Consider the following 15,806-nt stretch of genomic DNA (forward strand, 5'->3'; position numbering starts at 1 on the left):
TAGCCGTTTTGTAAAAAGAGTAACTTAAACATTATTTTAAACATTTTTATTGTATGCGTTGTTTCTCCTTGCCACTAGCTACTCAGCGACATTCATTTTTTGACAATCAAGTTGTTTTTTATATGAAAACGGCTACTTTGTAACGGCTACCCAAGTAACCGGTAGAATACAAATAGCCGGTAAATCCACAATACTTTCCTGCTTACCATTCAACTGGTTATCGAAAAAGCCGCTCTTTGATGTGTCACATGCATGGGTTATGCTCACTTTTATATTTGGCCACTTCCGGCAGGACACCCGGAACCGGTTCCGGAACACTACCGGTTCAGATATAGTCTGAGACTATTTTCCCACATCCCGTTCATCAGATAATCGAAAATGCCGTGGTTTGATGGGTCGCATGCATGGGTTTGTTGCATTTTCATATCTGGCCAATATCTGCCCAAGTAACCACGGTGCTGAAGCCTTATTGCATGCAGATATACGGTGTACTTTATATGCAAACTTAAAGTTGATTTAAAGTGGAAATGGGCAATTATGCGACTGCTTCAAGATTATACCAGTATAATCTTAATTTGATTCTATAATTGGGTTGTTTAGTGAACAAAATATTGCTATTTGCTCTATCCTAATAGAAAGAGCTCATTTTTCTGAGTATAACGTGATTTTATTGCGTTCCAATACCTTTGTTTTGATGGTTAAATAAACAAAACAGTTTTTACTTTTGTGGCTAGAATGACAGTTCAATCGATAAAATGACAGTTCATCCCGAACAAAAAAATTTCCCCATACAAACTTTAAATGCATTTTAAAAATAGTTCCCGGGCACCAAAAATGATGAAATTTTGGATTTCGACTATTTTTTGGACGGAGATTCCGATTATGGAATAATCTGGATACCCCTAAAGAACCCAATTGCCCACTTCCACTTTAAATCAACCTTAAGTTTGCATGTAAAGTAATGATTGCATTAAATACACCGTATATCTGCATTCAATAAGGCTTCAGCACTGTGGTTACTTGGGTGGCCCCTTCCTGGGGTACCGATCCGGAACACCTAAATGGCCATAACTCCGGAACGGCTGGACCGATCCGAACCATTTTCAATAGGAAACAATGGGACCAGATTCCGCGTCGAATTAACCGTCGGTCGTTAAAATCGGTTGATGTTTACTATCTAAAAGTTAGGTGACCTTTTTTGTACACACACACACACACATACGCACACACACACACACACACACACACACACACACACACACACACACACACACACACACACACACACACACACACACACACACACACACACACACACACACACACACACACACACACACACACACACACACACACACACACACACACAGACATCATCTCAACTCGTCGATCTGAGTCGATTGGTATATAATAAATATTTGACCCAAGACTTGACCCCTCCGGAGGCTCTATCAAGGCCGAGATTCGTTTTTGGAGTGAACATATCAGTAACAAATTTTGAAAACGACGTATAATCAATGGTGTAGCATTGATTATACGTCGTTTTCAAAATTTGTTACTGATATAGCCTTTCGGTATACCTTGGTGTACGAGAAAGGCAAAAAAAGCAAAAAAAAAAAATTAGAAGCATCAATCCCAGATTAAAAGCGAACGCGCAGACACAAAAGACTTTACGACCGAAAGACCGAAGGGAGGAATAAAGAGAAAACACTTGTTGTTCGTAGAAAAACGCACTTTGGAATGATTTATTCAATAACAGCTTTTGGCAGTTACAGTGTTGCCGCCCTATCGTGGAAATAGTTCATGGTATGTCTCTCTTGTGTAGTATTGATCGATGGGCATATCAGAATATGGCGATTATCTGCCTCTGGCTTCTGATATTAGCGCGACAGTCACTAATCATAACAGCGTCACCAGATTTGAAAGTATATAATTCCATTATATGGGGTTTGACAGCAAGAACACTCATTCCACACACGCTAAGGTCAGTTTACCCAAATATGAGTAAAGTTTACCCATAATCGCCGAAAAGTGCACAACCTCATTTTATGGGTAAAGCCTCATTACCCATATTTGGGTAATGGGGATATATGAAAAATATAGGTAATATTTACCCATATATAAATATTTGATTTTGGGTAAATTTTACGCATATTTGAGTAAATGTTTTCTATTTCAAATTTATATTTATTGTCGCGCTTATCTTAGATTCTCAGCAAGTTGCGTTCGAAACGCGCAGCCTCAGATCGCGCCAGACCGCGCACGTATGATTTGTACACGGTGTGCACCTTGGCTAAAACTGTTTTGCAGCCGCCGTGTACAAATCAAACGGGCGCAATCTTATGGCGGCTGACTCAGATCATCAGGATCTGAGTGATTAAGCTAGGATGCACAATATTTAATATTTAAATTTATTGTCGCGCTTATCTTAGATTCTCAGCAAGTTGCGTTCGAAACGCGCAGCCTCAGATCGCGCCAGACCGCGCACGTATGATTTGTACACGGTGTGCACCTTGGCTAAAACTGTTTTGCAGCCGCCGGGTGGAGCTGTCAGCCGCCGTGTACAAATCAAACGGGCGCAATCTTATGGCGGCTGACTCAGATCATCAGGATCTGAGTGATTAAGCTAGGATGCACAATATCTATCAAAATAAACTTAAGGAATGCACAGAAAAATTAAATAAAAAAGAAACTAGAAGCTTTATTGTAATCTTCAACAGACTAGTACATTTTAATATAGCAATAGAAAAAAAATAATTCGATAAAATTGCTCGCATTGTCTATGACAGCTGTGGTCAATCGGGTCAATCCTCCTCGTGCATCGAATGAGGTAGTGCTCGGGATGGTGGCGGAGATCCCACGAGATATCACACTGCGCCGGAATGCCATCGTACCTTGTAATCGGAGCCAACGGGGGAGATGCCTTGGACACGACAGACCGGCTGGTGTGCATGGACTTCGTAGCATTCGAAGCGATCGTTGTTTCATTGGCAGGGCAGCGTCGGAGATGAGAATATTCCGGCCGAGATTCCGGCTGAACGTCGACAACGGTGGCTTCGTACTGGGCACGGAAAACCTCGCGGAAGACATCGCATTGCATTCGCTTCAGGCGTCCTGAAGACGGATGTCCACTTCCTTGTTCTGATCGATGTTCGTTTCGTAAATGAAAACCTTATCTGAAAAAAAAACATCGGTGGTTAAGTCCAGTAAATTTCCCTCACGGTCACGGTAAAATCCTGAGCGGAGAAACACTTACCTCTCGGATGATCCCCACCGAAACGCTTTTTCAAAATCATTGCCGATCGGCGGCAGCTTTCACTTGCGTTTCAGCAAACTGGGCGTGAAATTTCCGCCAGCTTCTCTCGTACATCTTGATTTTTCTCACTGCTGCTGCTGCTTCCACCAGACCAAAGTGATCGCGACTGATAATTTTCATCCAAATATGGGTAAATCATGTTTACCCATATTTGAGTAAACTCACTCTACCAACAATATCAGTATTGTTTACCGCTTTTTCTCAGTATGTTTTACTCATAATATGAGTAATGCATATAAAACCCAAATATGGGTGAATAAACTACTCATTTATGGGTAAACTGATCTTAGCGTGCAGTGCCACTCTTGCCGTTCGTCACAAAAACATTCAAAAACATCTGTCACTTCGCGAAACCCACGTGCTTTTGTTTTTGGCGGGAACACTTTCTCTTTTGTTTTGCCTTGCGACTGTCTTGCGACGGTATGCCTTGCGAGCGTACGACCGCCGCAGGACTCTAAAGCGAGACAATATTGCGCAACTTATTCGCTGGGTTTTAATATTTTTTCAGTGTACCTCGCAAAGATGGAAACTGAAAAATATGTGGCAACACTGTTCCATCTGCACACACCAATATCGCACAGACCTGTCTCCCGAAGTGTGACATTTCTTTCCGACACGACAACTGTCGCTTCACATCTTCCTTCACAGTATCATTCCCATCGAGTCGAAATTGAAGCAAAATCACAAAACCTTTCATCTTCCACCGATTTTTAGCCATTGAAAAGTGATTTTAATCTAAATTTACTCATAATAAATCGAATTACCTAACGTACTTTTCTCGTTACAGTGATGGGAGAACATACGCGTGAATAGTGTGCCAACTCAGGAGTTGCGAAACCAGAGCCCCGTTCCGTTTGGCTAGTGTTGTGAAATTTCGGACCCATTCAAGGTCCTTTGTTATTCGGACGTCATCCAACCAACAGTCTTGGCAGCGAATTCGGCAATCGAATGAAGCCACGGCCGTCAAGCTAGATGAAAAATTACAACTACAGTAAACTGAGCCAACGGGACCTGGAAGCCAACTCTTCGGTCTCTTCAGCGGGCACTAGTAGCGGCATCGGCAACAGCCACAGCTTCAACGGTTCGACTGTCATCGATACGGGAATGTATCTTCGGGACTGGCGGCAAGCCTTGAGGACTCCACCCTCGTACCGGATCGGCAACCGGACCATCCGGTTGCAGGTGCACGTCATATGGCCGCTGGCAGTGCTAGCAGCGATACTGCTGTTCCTGTTATACATCATCGGTAGCTCAACGATGACGAGCGGGTCCAGCATGGGCAATATGGACCGCAATTCGGTGATATTTTACAACAGCACCTATCCGCTAACTAGTCCGATCGTGAGCAACGGGATTTACTCGTTCCGGATAGGGGTGATTGCGGATTTGGATACGAATTCGCGGGTCGGCGGCAAGGATTCGTGGAATAGCTACTTCATGAAGGGCTACCTGAGCTACATTCCCTCGAAGGGAACCGTTGCCGTTTCGTGGGACGAAACGGGACCTAGGGAGATGAAATCCAGTTTTTCGCTGAAAGGTAAGAAGTTTGATTTTTCATTGGTGGGTGAAGTGTGTAGGTTTCCTACTTAATCATTTGTTATGGCCGCAAGTACACAGGGTCAAATATTTCACAATCCAAGCCCAGGTAGGAACTGAAAATCACACTTTTGCGCAACCTGACTCTATTGGTGTTTATATTAACTTTATCTTCTCCAGGTCGGGGGATGGAACTATCCGAGCTGGTGGTGTTCAACGGAAAGCTTCTCACTTTTGACGATCGTACCGGTCTGGTGTACGTAATAGAAAAGGACAATGTCTATCCGTGGCTGCTACTGATGGATGGTGATGGCAAGGCCAGCAAGGGATTCAAATCCGAATGGGCCACCGTGAAAGATCAGGTCCTCTACGTGGGCTCGATGGGAAAAGAGTGGACCACAGCTAGTGGGGAGTTCGAGAATAACAATCCAATGTTCGTGAAGGCGATCACTGTGCACGGAGAGGTAAGGGATATTAAAAACTGATAACTCAGCAATAGATAACAAGCGAAATCGAATTTTTCAGATCTACCATCTCAACTGGGCAAACAATTTCAAGGCGCTGCGAAGTTCCATCGGCATCGAGTGGCCCGGCTACATGATCCACGAATCGGGCGTGTGGTCCAGCGAAGCCAAAAGGTGGTACTTCCTGCCGAGGCGATGCTCCAGGGATCGCTACAACGAAACGCGCGACGAGCACATGGGCTGCAACTATCTGATCACGGCCGATGAATCGTTCCACTCGATCAAACCGATCGAGCTGAAGCGGACGAATTTTCCTCCCACGCATGGGTTCTCCAGCTTCAAGTTCCTACCGACGACGGAAGACCAAATCATCATAGCCCTCTCGACGGAGGAACTGAACGGTAAAACGTCCAGCTACATCAGTGCGTTCAACGTGAATGGGGAGATGCTGATGCCGGAAACGAGGATACCAACGGATTTCAAGTTCGAAGGTTTGGAGTTTATTTAGGAGCAGTGGGCGGCTGCGCACACACTAAAACTAAAATCCAAAGTCGAACTGAATACCTTTAGCTAAAAATGAATTATTGTACATAGGTAGCGCCGTATGCAAAGATGTGTATTTGTTGAAAGGCACGATATCAGGAAAGTATTACAGTACTAAATTTGAATGCCATAGTTTATCCGTTGATTTTTTTTTCGTTGAAACTAAAAAACAACATTTTTCGTGTTGTTGATTCCACAATGGGAATGCAATAGTTTTACCCTCGTTCTATTCAAAGCTTTCAGTAGATTTTGTTTTATTAATTCATCTCTAATCTGATGTGATATTCGTCTCTAATTTATTGAACAATAGATAAAATGTGGAATTGAAATTTTCTTGCTGGCTTATTCAATTTTGTGGAAAGAAATTACCTATTTTCGAACTTGAGCTGGATTTATTGCCCATATTGCTAGTACAATACACTTACGTCATGCACCATCATGGTATTCCTTGTACTAAAAACGGTATCCAATCTAGGTATCCAATACACCACATTGATCTTGGGATCCCTTGTACCATTTTAACATATATTAAATAAGCATTTCTTGCACCATATTGAGGTGCATCGAATTGTCTAGGTACCTATCTAATGTACCATATTTACGTCATGCCCCACCTGCACCTTAACCCGAAAGCGGTCGCGTCGCACAGTGGTCAAAATTTTAAAGTAACTGGCGAACATCTCCAAATCGATCCTATAACCAATGCCAAAACCAATACCCCGAAAGCCATTACCCCGAATGCTATTTCCCTGCAAAATTTAGACATTTAATTCATAATACTTTTTCCCGAGAATTTCTGATGTGCAGGAATAGTATTTAGCTAATATATGTTATGTTGCTGGAACTGCACTGACACTGAATGCACATAGTATGAGACTTTTTTCCAGGAATTTTTCCAGGAATTTCTTCGGGAATTCCACCGAGAATTTCTCCAAGAATTCTACTGGGAATTCCTAAAGAACTTCCACCAGGAATTTCTTCAAGAATTCTTCCAAGAATCCTTCTAGGACATCCTCCAGAAGTTGCTTCGGGAAATCCTCAAGGAATTTCTCTGGGGATTCTTCCAGGAACTCATTCAGGGATTCCTCCAGGAATTCCACAGGGAATTTATCCAGGAAATCCTCCAGGAATTTGTCAAGGAATTCCTCTGGAAATGTCTCCGGGAATTTTTCCGAAATTTTTTCCAGGATTTCCTTCGGTAATTTCCCCAGTGATTCTTCTGGGAATTTCTCCAGGAATTCCTCCATGAGTTTTTCAGGAATTCCTCTGGATTTCCTTCGAGAATTTCCCCAGGAATTCCTCCATGAGTTCCTCCGGGAATCACTCCATGAATTGCTCCGGGATTTTCCTCAGGAATTCCTTCAAGAATTTCTCCAGACTGGATTTCGCCGAGAATTTTTCTAGGAGTTTCTCCACGAATATATCCGGAAATGTCTCCGGGAATTCCTTCGGGAATTTCTTCAGGAAATCCGCCAGGAATTGCTTCGGAAATTTCTTCAAGAAATTGTCAAGAATGTTCCTCCTGGAATTTCCCCAGAAATTCCTTCAGGCAAACTTCCGTATTTTTTTTTTTCAAAAAAAAAAATCCACTGGGAATTTTTCCAGGAAGCCCTCTGAGAATTTCTCTAGAAACTCCTTTGGGAATTGCTCCAGGATTTCCTCCGGGAATGGCTCTGGAAGTTCTCCCTGGAATGAATCCAGAAATTCCACTAGGAATTTCTTCAGGAAATCCTTCCAAAATTTCTCTTGGTATTCAACTAGGAATTTCTTTACGACTTTCTTCAGGAATTTCTCCGGGAATTCTTCTAGGACTCCCATCAGCAATTCCTCCGGTGATGCTTTCAGTAATTTCTCCAGTACTTTTTCCGGGATTATTTCCAGGAATTCTTTCAGATATTTCTCCGGGAATTCCTCAAGAAATTCCCTCAGGAGATTCCTCCAGAGATTCTTCCAGGAATTTTCTCCGGGGAATCCCCCAGGAAGGAGGGTTCCCTGAAGAATTTTCCAGAGGAAATGCTGGAGAATTTACCGGAGGAATTTCTAGTAAAATTTCCTGAGGAATTCCTGGAGGGAATGCTGGAGGGATTCTCAGAGAAATACTTGGAGAAATTCCCAGAGGATTTCCTGAGAAAACCTCGAAGATTTCCTTCAAAAAGTCCCTAAGGAATTTCAGAAGAATCCCTGGAGGGATTTCTGATAGAATTCCAGAAGGAATTCCTGTAGGATTTTCTGGAAGATTCCCAGAAGAAATTCCCAAAACAATTCCAGGAGGATTTCATGCAGGCATTCCTGGAGAAATTCTTGGAAGAATTACAGGATAAATTCCCGAAGGTATTCGCAAAGAAAGTCCTAGAGAAATTCCGGGAAAAATTCCCAGAGGGTTTAGTGAGAAAAAAAACACGAAAAACTTCCTCAAGAGATTCCTGAAAAAAAATCCCAGAGGATTTTCTTGAAAAAAAAAACCGAAAGTTTTCCTTAGACAATTATCGGATAAATTCCTGGAGAAACTCCAGGAAAAATTCCCGTATAAATTCCTAGAGAAATTCTTGGAAGGATTCCTATTGAACATCCCGGGGGAATTCCTGAAGGAAATCCCGGAGGAGTTCATGGAGGGATTCCCGGAGGCGCTCATGGACGAATTCCTGGGGAAATTCTCAGTGAAATTTCCGGAGGAATTCCTAGAAAAATTCGCAGAATTTCTGCAGGAATTGCCGAAGGACTTCCTGAAGGAGATCCTGATGGAAGTCTTAGAGGAACTTCTTCTTCTTCTTCTGTATGGCTCTACGTTCCCACTGGAACTTGGCCTGCCTCTCTCCAACTTAGTGTTCTTTGAGCACTTCCACAGTTATTAATTGGAGGGCTTTCTTTGCCAGCCATTGCATGAATTAGTATATTGTGAGGCAAGCACAATGGTACACTATGCCCAGGGAGTCGAGAAAATTTTCCCAACCGGAACGGGAATCGAACCCGCCGTCTCCGGATTGGAGCCTTAACCACTAGGCTAACTGAAGACCCCTAGAGGGAATCCTGTGGATATTTCCGGAGGAATTCACGGAGGAATTCCTGAAGGATTTCCTAGAAGATTTCCCGGAGGAACTTCTAGAGGATTTCTTAGAGGAATTCCCAGAAGATTTCCTAAAGAAATTTCTGGAGGAAGCTCTTGAGGCATTACCAGGGGTTCCTGAATAAAATACGGGAGAAATCCCTGGAAGAATTTATGGGGAAATTCGTGTAGGTATTCCAGAACGTGTTCCGGGAGCATTTTCAGAAGAAATCGCTGGCAGTATACCTGTAATCGAGCCTGTAATAATTTCAGAAAGAATCCCTGAAGGCATTCCTGAAGGAACCTTGGAAGATTTTTTGGAGAAATCCGTGGAAGTATTCCAGGAGGAACTCCTATTGGAATCCCTGGAAGCACTCCTAAATGAATCCTTGAAAGAATTCCTACAGAAATTTCTGGAGGAACTCCTGATGACATCTCTGGAGGAATCCCAAGAGGAGTCGCAGGCGAAATGCTTAGAAGGATTTCAGGAGGAATCGCTGAATGAATTTCTGGAGGAGTCACAGGTCACCGGAGGCATTCCTGGAGGAATTTCTAGAGGAATCCATGCAAGCATTCCAGGAGGAATGCCTGAAAGATTTTCAGAAGGAATCTCTGATAGAATCCCTGGAGGAAGCTCTGGAAAATTCCTGATAGAATCCCTGATGTGATCCCTGGAGGAATTCCTGGAGGAGTTCCTTAAGAAATCATCGGAGGCATTCCAGAATTAATCCCTAGAGAAATTTCAGGAGAAATCCCTGGCGGAATTTCTGTGGGTATTCATATGTAGAATAATTCCTGGTGGAATCAGTGGAGGAATTCCTGGAGGAATACCTAGAGGATTTACTTGAACAATTCCTTGAGGAACGACTGAATGCATTCCTGAGCAATTCATCGATCAATTCCTAAAAAAATCCTGGAGGAATCCATGGTGAAATTCTCATAAGAATGTTTGGAGAAATTCCTGAAGGAATCCCTGGAAGAATTTCTGGAGAAATACGCGTAGGCATTCCAGGAAGTATTCATTGAGAATTTTCAGGAGGAACCCCTGGCGGTATCCCTGTAATATTTTTTTTTAAGGAATCCCTGAAGTATTTTCAGGAGGAATCACCAAAAGAATCCCTAGAGGCATTCCTAAAAGAATTCCTGGAAGAACCTCTAAAATATGCCTGGAGAAATCTCAGAAGAAATCCGTGAAGGAATTCCACGATGAACCCCAGGAAGAATCTCTGGATGTGAATTGCTGAAGGATTTGCTGAAGAAATCGCTGAATGAAATTTTGGAGGAATCCGCGAATGAATTTTTGGATGGAATTTCTCCAGAGATTCTTATAAGAATTCTAGGATTCTTTTAGATATTCCTCTAAGGATTCCACCAGGGGTTTCTCCAGGAATTTCCAGAGCTTCCTCCAGGAGTTCTTCCAAGAACTCCTTTAGGAATGCCCCCAGGGATTCTTCCAGAAATTTCTCCAGGAATTCCATAAGAGATGAACCAGCCTAGGGCTGAAAATCTCTATAATAAAGTAATAATAATAATCCAGGAATTTCTCCTGGAATGCCTTCATGGATTCCTCCAGAAATTCATCCAAGTATTCCTTCAGAAATGCTTCCAGAGATTCCTACTAAAATTCTTCCAGAGATACCGATAAAGATTCCTCCTGAATATCCTCCAGAAATTCCTCCTGGAATTTCTACCGGGGTTCCTCCTGAAATTCCTACGGGAATTTTTCCACAAATTCCTCCAGAAATTCTTCAAAGGATTCCTTCAGGAATGCCAACAGTGATTTCTCCAGAAATTCCTTCAAGGATTCCTCCTGAAAATTCTACCACGAATTCCGAATGGAACTCCTCCTGAGATTCAATCAGAGATTATCCTAGAGATTTTTGCAGAAATCCCTCCAGGGATTCCTCCACGGATTCCTCCAAAAGTTATTTCGCGGATTCCTCCAGGGATTCCTCCATGGATTCTTCCTGGAGTTCATCGTGGAATTCCTTCACAGATTTCTTCTGAGATTTCTCCAGGCATATTCCAGAGGTTCCTCCAAGAATTCTTCCTTTAGGAATGCCTCTACGGATTCCTTCAGTGGTTCCTCCTGAAAATCCTTCAGGAATTTCTCCTGAAATGCCTCTACGGATTCCTCCAGAAACTCCTTCAGGTATTCCTTCAAAAATTATTACAGGCCAGGGGTTCCTCCTGCAAATTCTCCCAGAATACTTCCTGGAATGCCTACACGTATTTCTCCAGAAATTCTTTCGGGGATTCCTCCAGGAATTTCTCCCAGAATTTCTTGTAGGAATTTCCCCACGGATTCCCCCAGGAAAATTTTCATGAATTGATCGAGGAATTGCTCAGGAATTCAATCTGGAATTCCTTCAGTCGATCCTCAAGAAATTGTTCAAGTAAATCCTCCAGATATTCCTCCAGGAGTTCCTCCACGGATTACACCAGGAATTATTCTACATATGAATACCTACAGAAATTCCGCCAGGGATTACTCCTGAAATTTCTCTAGGGATTCATTTTGGAATTCCTCCGATGATTTGTTAAGGAACTCCTCCAGGAAATCCCTCCAGACATTTCTCCAGGGATCATACCAGGGAGCAGGGACTCTACCAGGAATTTTCCAGTACTTCCTCCAGGGATTCCATCAGAGATTTCTTCTGAAAATCTTTCAGGCATTCCTCCTGGAATGCTAGCACGGAGTCCTCTAGAAAATCCTTCAGGAATGCCTCCTGTGACCTGTGACTCCTCCTGAAATTCATACAGCGATTCCTCCTGAAATTCTTCCAAGCATTTCGCCTGGGACTCCTCTTGGGATTCCTCTAGAGATTTCTTCAGGAATTCCTCCAGAAATTTCTATAGGAATTCTTTCAAGGATTCCTTTAGGAGTGCCTCCAGGGATTCCAATAGGGAAATTATTACGAAACACTGAAGGAATTCTGGGAGGATAGAATCTTGAGAAGAATCTCAGCTGAAAGCTTGGTAGGAATCCCTGAAATAATCACAAAAGAAATCCCGGGAGGAATGCCTGAAAAACTCTCGAGAAGCCAACAAGAACACCGGCACGTATACCTAAAAACAACAAAATCCACTAGGATTCTCTGAATATATTTCGACATAACTCTTTGAAAGTACACTAGGATGAATCTGTGAAGTGATTCCAGCAGAAATCTATGAAGTAATGCTGGCTAGAATTTCTGAAAGAATCCTTTTAGAATTTTCTAAAGAGTCCCGGCAGAAATCCCTGAAGTTATTCTTGAAGGAATCCCGTGAAGAATAACTGATAGAATCCTTAGAGGGATCATGACAGGAATCCTGGCTGGTTCATGCTTGAATTTCTAATGAGATTCGTTCACACCTAAAAAATCTAGGATTGCCTGAAAAAAATCTAGGCAGAAATCTTTATGTTTTCATATTTTTTTCGGGAGGAATCCCTTAAGGAATCACAGCAGGAATCTCGGAAGGAATCTTTGAAGGAATTCCAGCACGTATCCCTGAAGAAATGCAGAAAAGAATAACTAAAAAAAATCATTCCAGGATTTTCCAAAACAAGGAGTAACCCCTGCAGCTATTCTGAAAGCAATATCTGAAGGAATTCTGGGAAGATTCTCGAGAAGAAATCCTGGAAGGAATTCCTGAAGATATATCGAGAAAATCTCATCTCACTTCTTCACCCTTAATACTCGCTACCCAAAGGTGGCCCACACTGAAAAACAAAAATTTCGAAAAATACCAAGTCTTACCTCCTGAATCAGTTGATTTAAACTCCCAGAAACTACGTTCAAAATTTGAGTAAAACCGGTCAAGCCTAAGGGTGTGCTCAACAAGCTTGATGTTTGTATGGGAAATCGTGGCCAAATGCATGCAGAAATCTAAACTTTTCGATTTTTGACGCTAAGCGTCAAACAATTAAAACCTTTGGTATTATTATGGCTGACTATATGGTAATAAATGTGCTCATTCTGCGAATGGAGTGACGTGAGAAAAGTCGGAGTCGTATATCGAGATGAGGAATCCACTCTCGAATGAAGTGACTCGCCGTGTAAATCAAAATTTGAAGAGTCACCTCATTCGAGTCGAGATTTCTCACCTCGATATACGACTCCGACTTTTCTCACGTCACTCCATTCGCAGAATGAGCACAAAAGTTATATAGCGCATTTAGTTCACCACTGGACTATCGCACTAGTTTTCACGAGTGCGAAAACGCTAATAAAAGTGCGCGATTGCATCGAATCAACTCGGTGTCTTCAGAGCACTTGTTCACCATAGATTGAAGAAATAGTGCGCCGAAGACATCAACCTGCTTTGATGCAATCGCGCACTTTTATTTACGTTTTCGCACTTATGAAGTCGCAGTTCGCAGTCCAGTGGTGAACTAAATGCGGTATACCCTAGCTAAAGTGAGGCGAAACTTTATTGTTGTAAAGATTGATTTCACTTCATTGAAAGAAATAATATCAATAATGAAATCTCAATACTCCGCTTTACTTTGCCTAGGGTATAACTTTTTTTAACAGCCGTCTGATCACTTTGCGGTCTTGGACAAAGTTGTTTGGCATATTGTCATATACAAGACTACAAAAGGGTTTAATTATTAAACGCTTACAGCGCAACCTAGCGGCAAAAATCGAAAATTTGATATTTTTGCGTACATTTGGTCAAGTTTACCCATACAAATTTCAAGCCTGTTGAGCGCCCCCTTAGGCTTGACCGATATTGCTCAAACTTTGAACGTAGCTTCTGCAAGCCCAAAACCACTGAATCCGGATGTAAGACTTGGTATTTTTTCGAAATGTTTGTGTTTCATATAAATGTGGGTCACCCTACTCTACCTTACTGTCTTCTCTGCCCTCTATCCCAACTCTCTATCATAACCCTCAGCCCTACCATCTGCCCTACTCTCTACCCTATCCTCTACCATAACCACTGCCTTATTATTTCTCTACCTTCTACCGTACCCTCTACTCCAACCCTTTACCATATTCTCTATACTGTGCTTGATCGTACCGTCTACCCTACTCTCTATCCTAACCCTTACCCTACCCCATAGGCGCCAACTTGTGACGTAGTTGGGGGGGGGCGAAGCTCTCCAAAATTGCACAAAATTAAACTTTTTTCAGCCCAATGCACTAGTTTGCATGTGTATATGCCTCAATAAGATGAATTGCATCGATATTTTACGCATTCGATTGGTTTTGAGAGGCCTTGCCCCACCCAACTACGTCACAAGTTGGCGCGTATGCCCTACCCTCAACCCTACTCATCATCCAACCCCCTTCCCCACCGTCTACCTTACACTCTACCCTAACCTTCTACCCTACTCCCTCTACCCTATCCTACACCCAAACGCCAAACCCTCTACTCCACCACTTATCCTACCCTCTACCATTCCGTGGCCGCCATCTTGGAGTATAATCGGCCATCTTGGATTTCAAAATGGCAGCGAATATCGGTTTTTGATTTCTACTCATCAAGCCCGATCGATAGATACCCTTATATTGCATGGAATCATAGCGCAAACTACCATTCCGTGGCTGCCATCTTGGTTATGGTCCACAACCTTGAATTTCAAAATGGCGTCAGATGTTCATTTTTGAGTTCTACTCACGAAGCCCGATTGATAGATACCCTATTGCATATAGTATCCGAAGCAGCATTTCCGTTAAATAGCATACAATACACTCTAGAGTTATGGCCGCCATCTTGGAACGTAAGCCGCCATCTTGAATTTCAATACCCCTACAACCACCTACACCAAGACCTACACACACTAAGAAATGTGTATGCCAAATTTGATTGTAATTGTTTGATTCATTCAAGAGTTATGCCGGAACATTCATCCATACATACATACAAATATACATATAAACATACAAATAGACAAACATGTAAACATACAAGCATATAAACATACTATCATACATACAATGGGGGGGTCGCGACCCACAGTTTGGGAAGCCATGTTCTGGGTGTTCTAAACTGTCCTATAGTGAAGCCCTTCAAATCTACAAGATGAATTTTATGTATTTTCACCACAAATAATAGCATTGCATAACCTACTGGGATCCATGAAGCTCTTGACATCTACAATGTCAGACACTATAGGTATATTCCAGGTCAGCCAAACTACCTTGGAGATCGGAACTTCAGGTCTACACTCGTAACAATAAACTATTATACTGAGTAGCGTTGCATAATCAACTGCAGTTACTGGAGCAATCTGAAGTCTACTTTTTTTTATTATAAACCTTTGGGTCATTCAGGAACGTCCAAATTGTTCTATAATGAAGTCCTTCCAAGCTACAAGAACAACTTTATGTGTTTTCGCCATAAATAATAGTATTGCATATTCTGCTGGGATCCGTGATGCTCATGAATCCCAAATGTCATTTAGAGACACTACAGGGTAATTCCAGGTCAGTCAAACTACCTTGGAGTTCAGGATTTCAGGTCTACACTCGTAACAGTATCCATATCTGTTAAACTGAGTAACGCTGTATAATCAACCGCAGTTACTGGACCAATCTGAAGTCCACTTTTTACCCTTCTTACACCCATTAGAAGGGTATAAATACCGCTAGAAAAACCGACTTTCGAACCGAGGCCCGCAGTGCCGTGTCTCATGTAACAATCAACTCAGCTCGACTAACTGAGCAAATGTATGTCTGTGTGTGTGTATGTGTGTGTGTGTGTGTGTGTGTGTGTGTGTGTGTGTGTGTGTGTGTGTGTGTGTGTGTGTGTGTGTGTGTGTGTGTGTGTGTGTGTGTGTATGTGTGTGTGTGTGTGTGTGTGTGTGTGTTACAAAAATAAGTCACGCACGTTTCTCAGCCGTCTGATATCCGATTTGGATTCTCTTAGTTGCAAATGAAAGTTACAACATCCTAGTAGAACTCTATTAAATTTT

At 42.4% G+C, this 15,806-nt stretch overlaps 1 protein-coding gene across 1 annotated transcript; it reads left to right on the plus strand.

Annotated features, from left to right (window-relative positions):
• The first annotated feature begins 3,913 nt into the window (after positions 1-3,913).
• Positions 3,914-6,188, plus strand: LOC109422742 (apyrase). The gene is made up of 4 exons (XM_019697621.3): positions 3,914-4,040; positions 4,104-4,853; positions 5,033-5,316; positions 5,378-6,188. Exons 2-4 carry the CDS (start codon positions 4,289-4,291, stop codon positions 5,822-5,824), a joined length of 1,296 nt encoding a protein of 431 aa, XP_019553166.3. The 5' UTR covers positions 3,914-4,040; positions 4,104-4,288; the 3' UTR covers positions 5,825-6,188.
• The last annotated feature ends 9,618 nt before the right edge of the window (positions 6,189-15,806 follow it).

Source organism: Aedes albopictus, chromosome 3 (genome assembly GCF_035046485.1).
Source record: "Aedes albopictus strain Foshan chromosome 3, AalbF5, whole genome shotgun sequence".
Classification (NCBI taxonomy): Eukaryota; Metazoa; Arthropoda; class Insecta; order Diptera; family Culicidae; genus Aedes; species Aedes albopictus.

Excerpts from the sequence above, each read along its gene's own strand:
- LOC109422742 (XM_019697621.3), top strand. The coding sequence starts at position 4,289 with ATGAAAAATTACAACTACAGTAAACTGAGCCAACGGGACCTGGAAGCC. Across the intron at positions 4,854-5,032 it reads ATCCAGTTTTTCGCTGAAAG|GTCGGGGGATGGAACTATCC; the intron begins GTAAGAAGTTTG and ends TATCTTCTCCAG. Across the intron at positions 5,317-5,377 it reads CGATCACTGTGCACGGAGAG|ATCTACCATCTCAACTGGGC; the intron begins GTAAGGGATATT and ends CGAATTTTTCAG.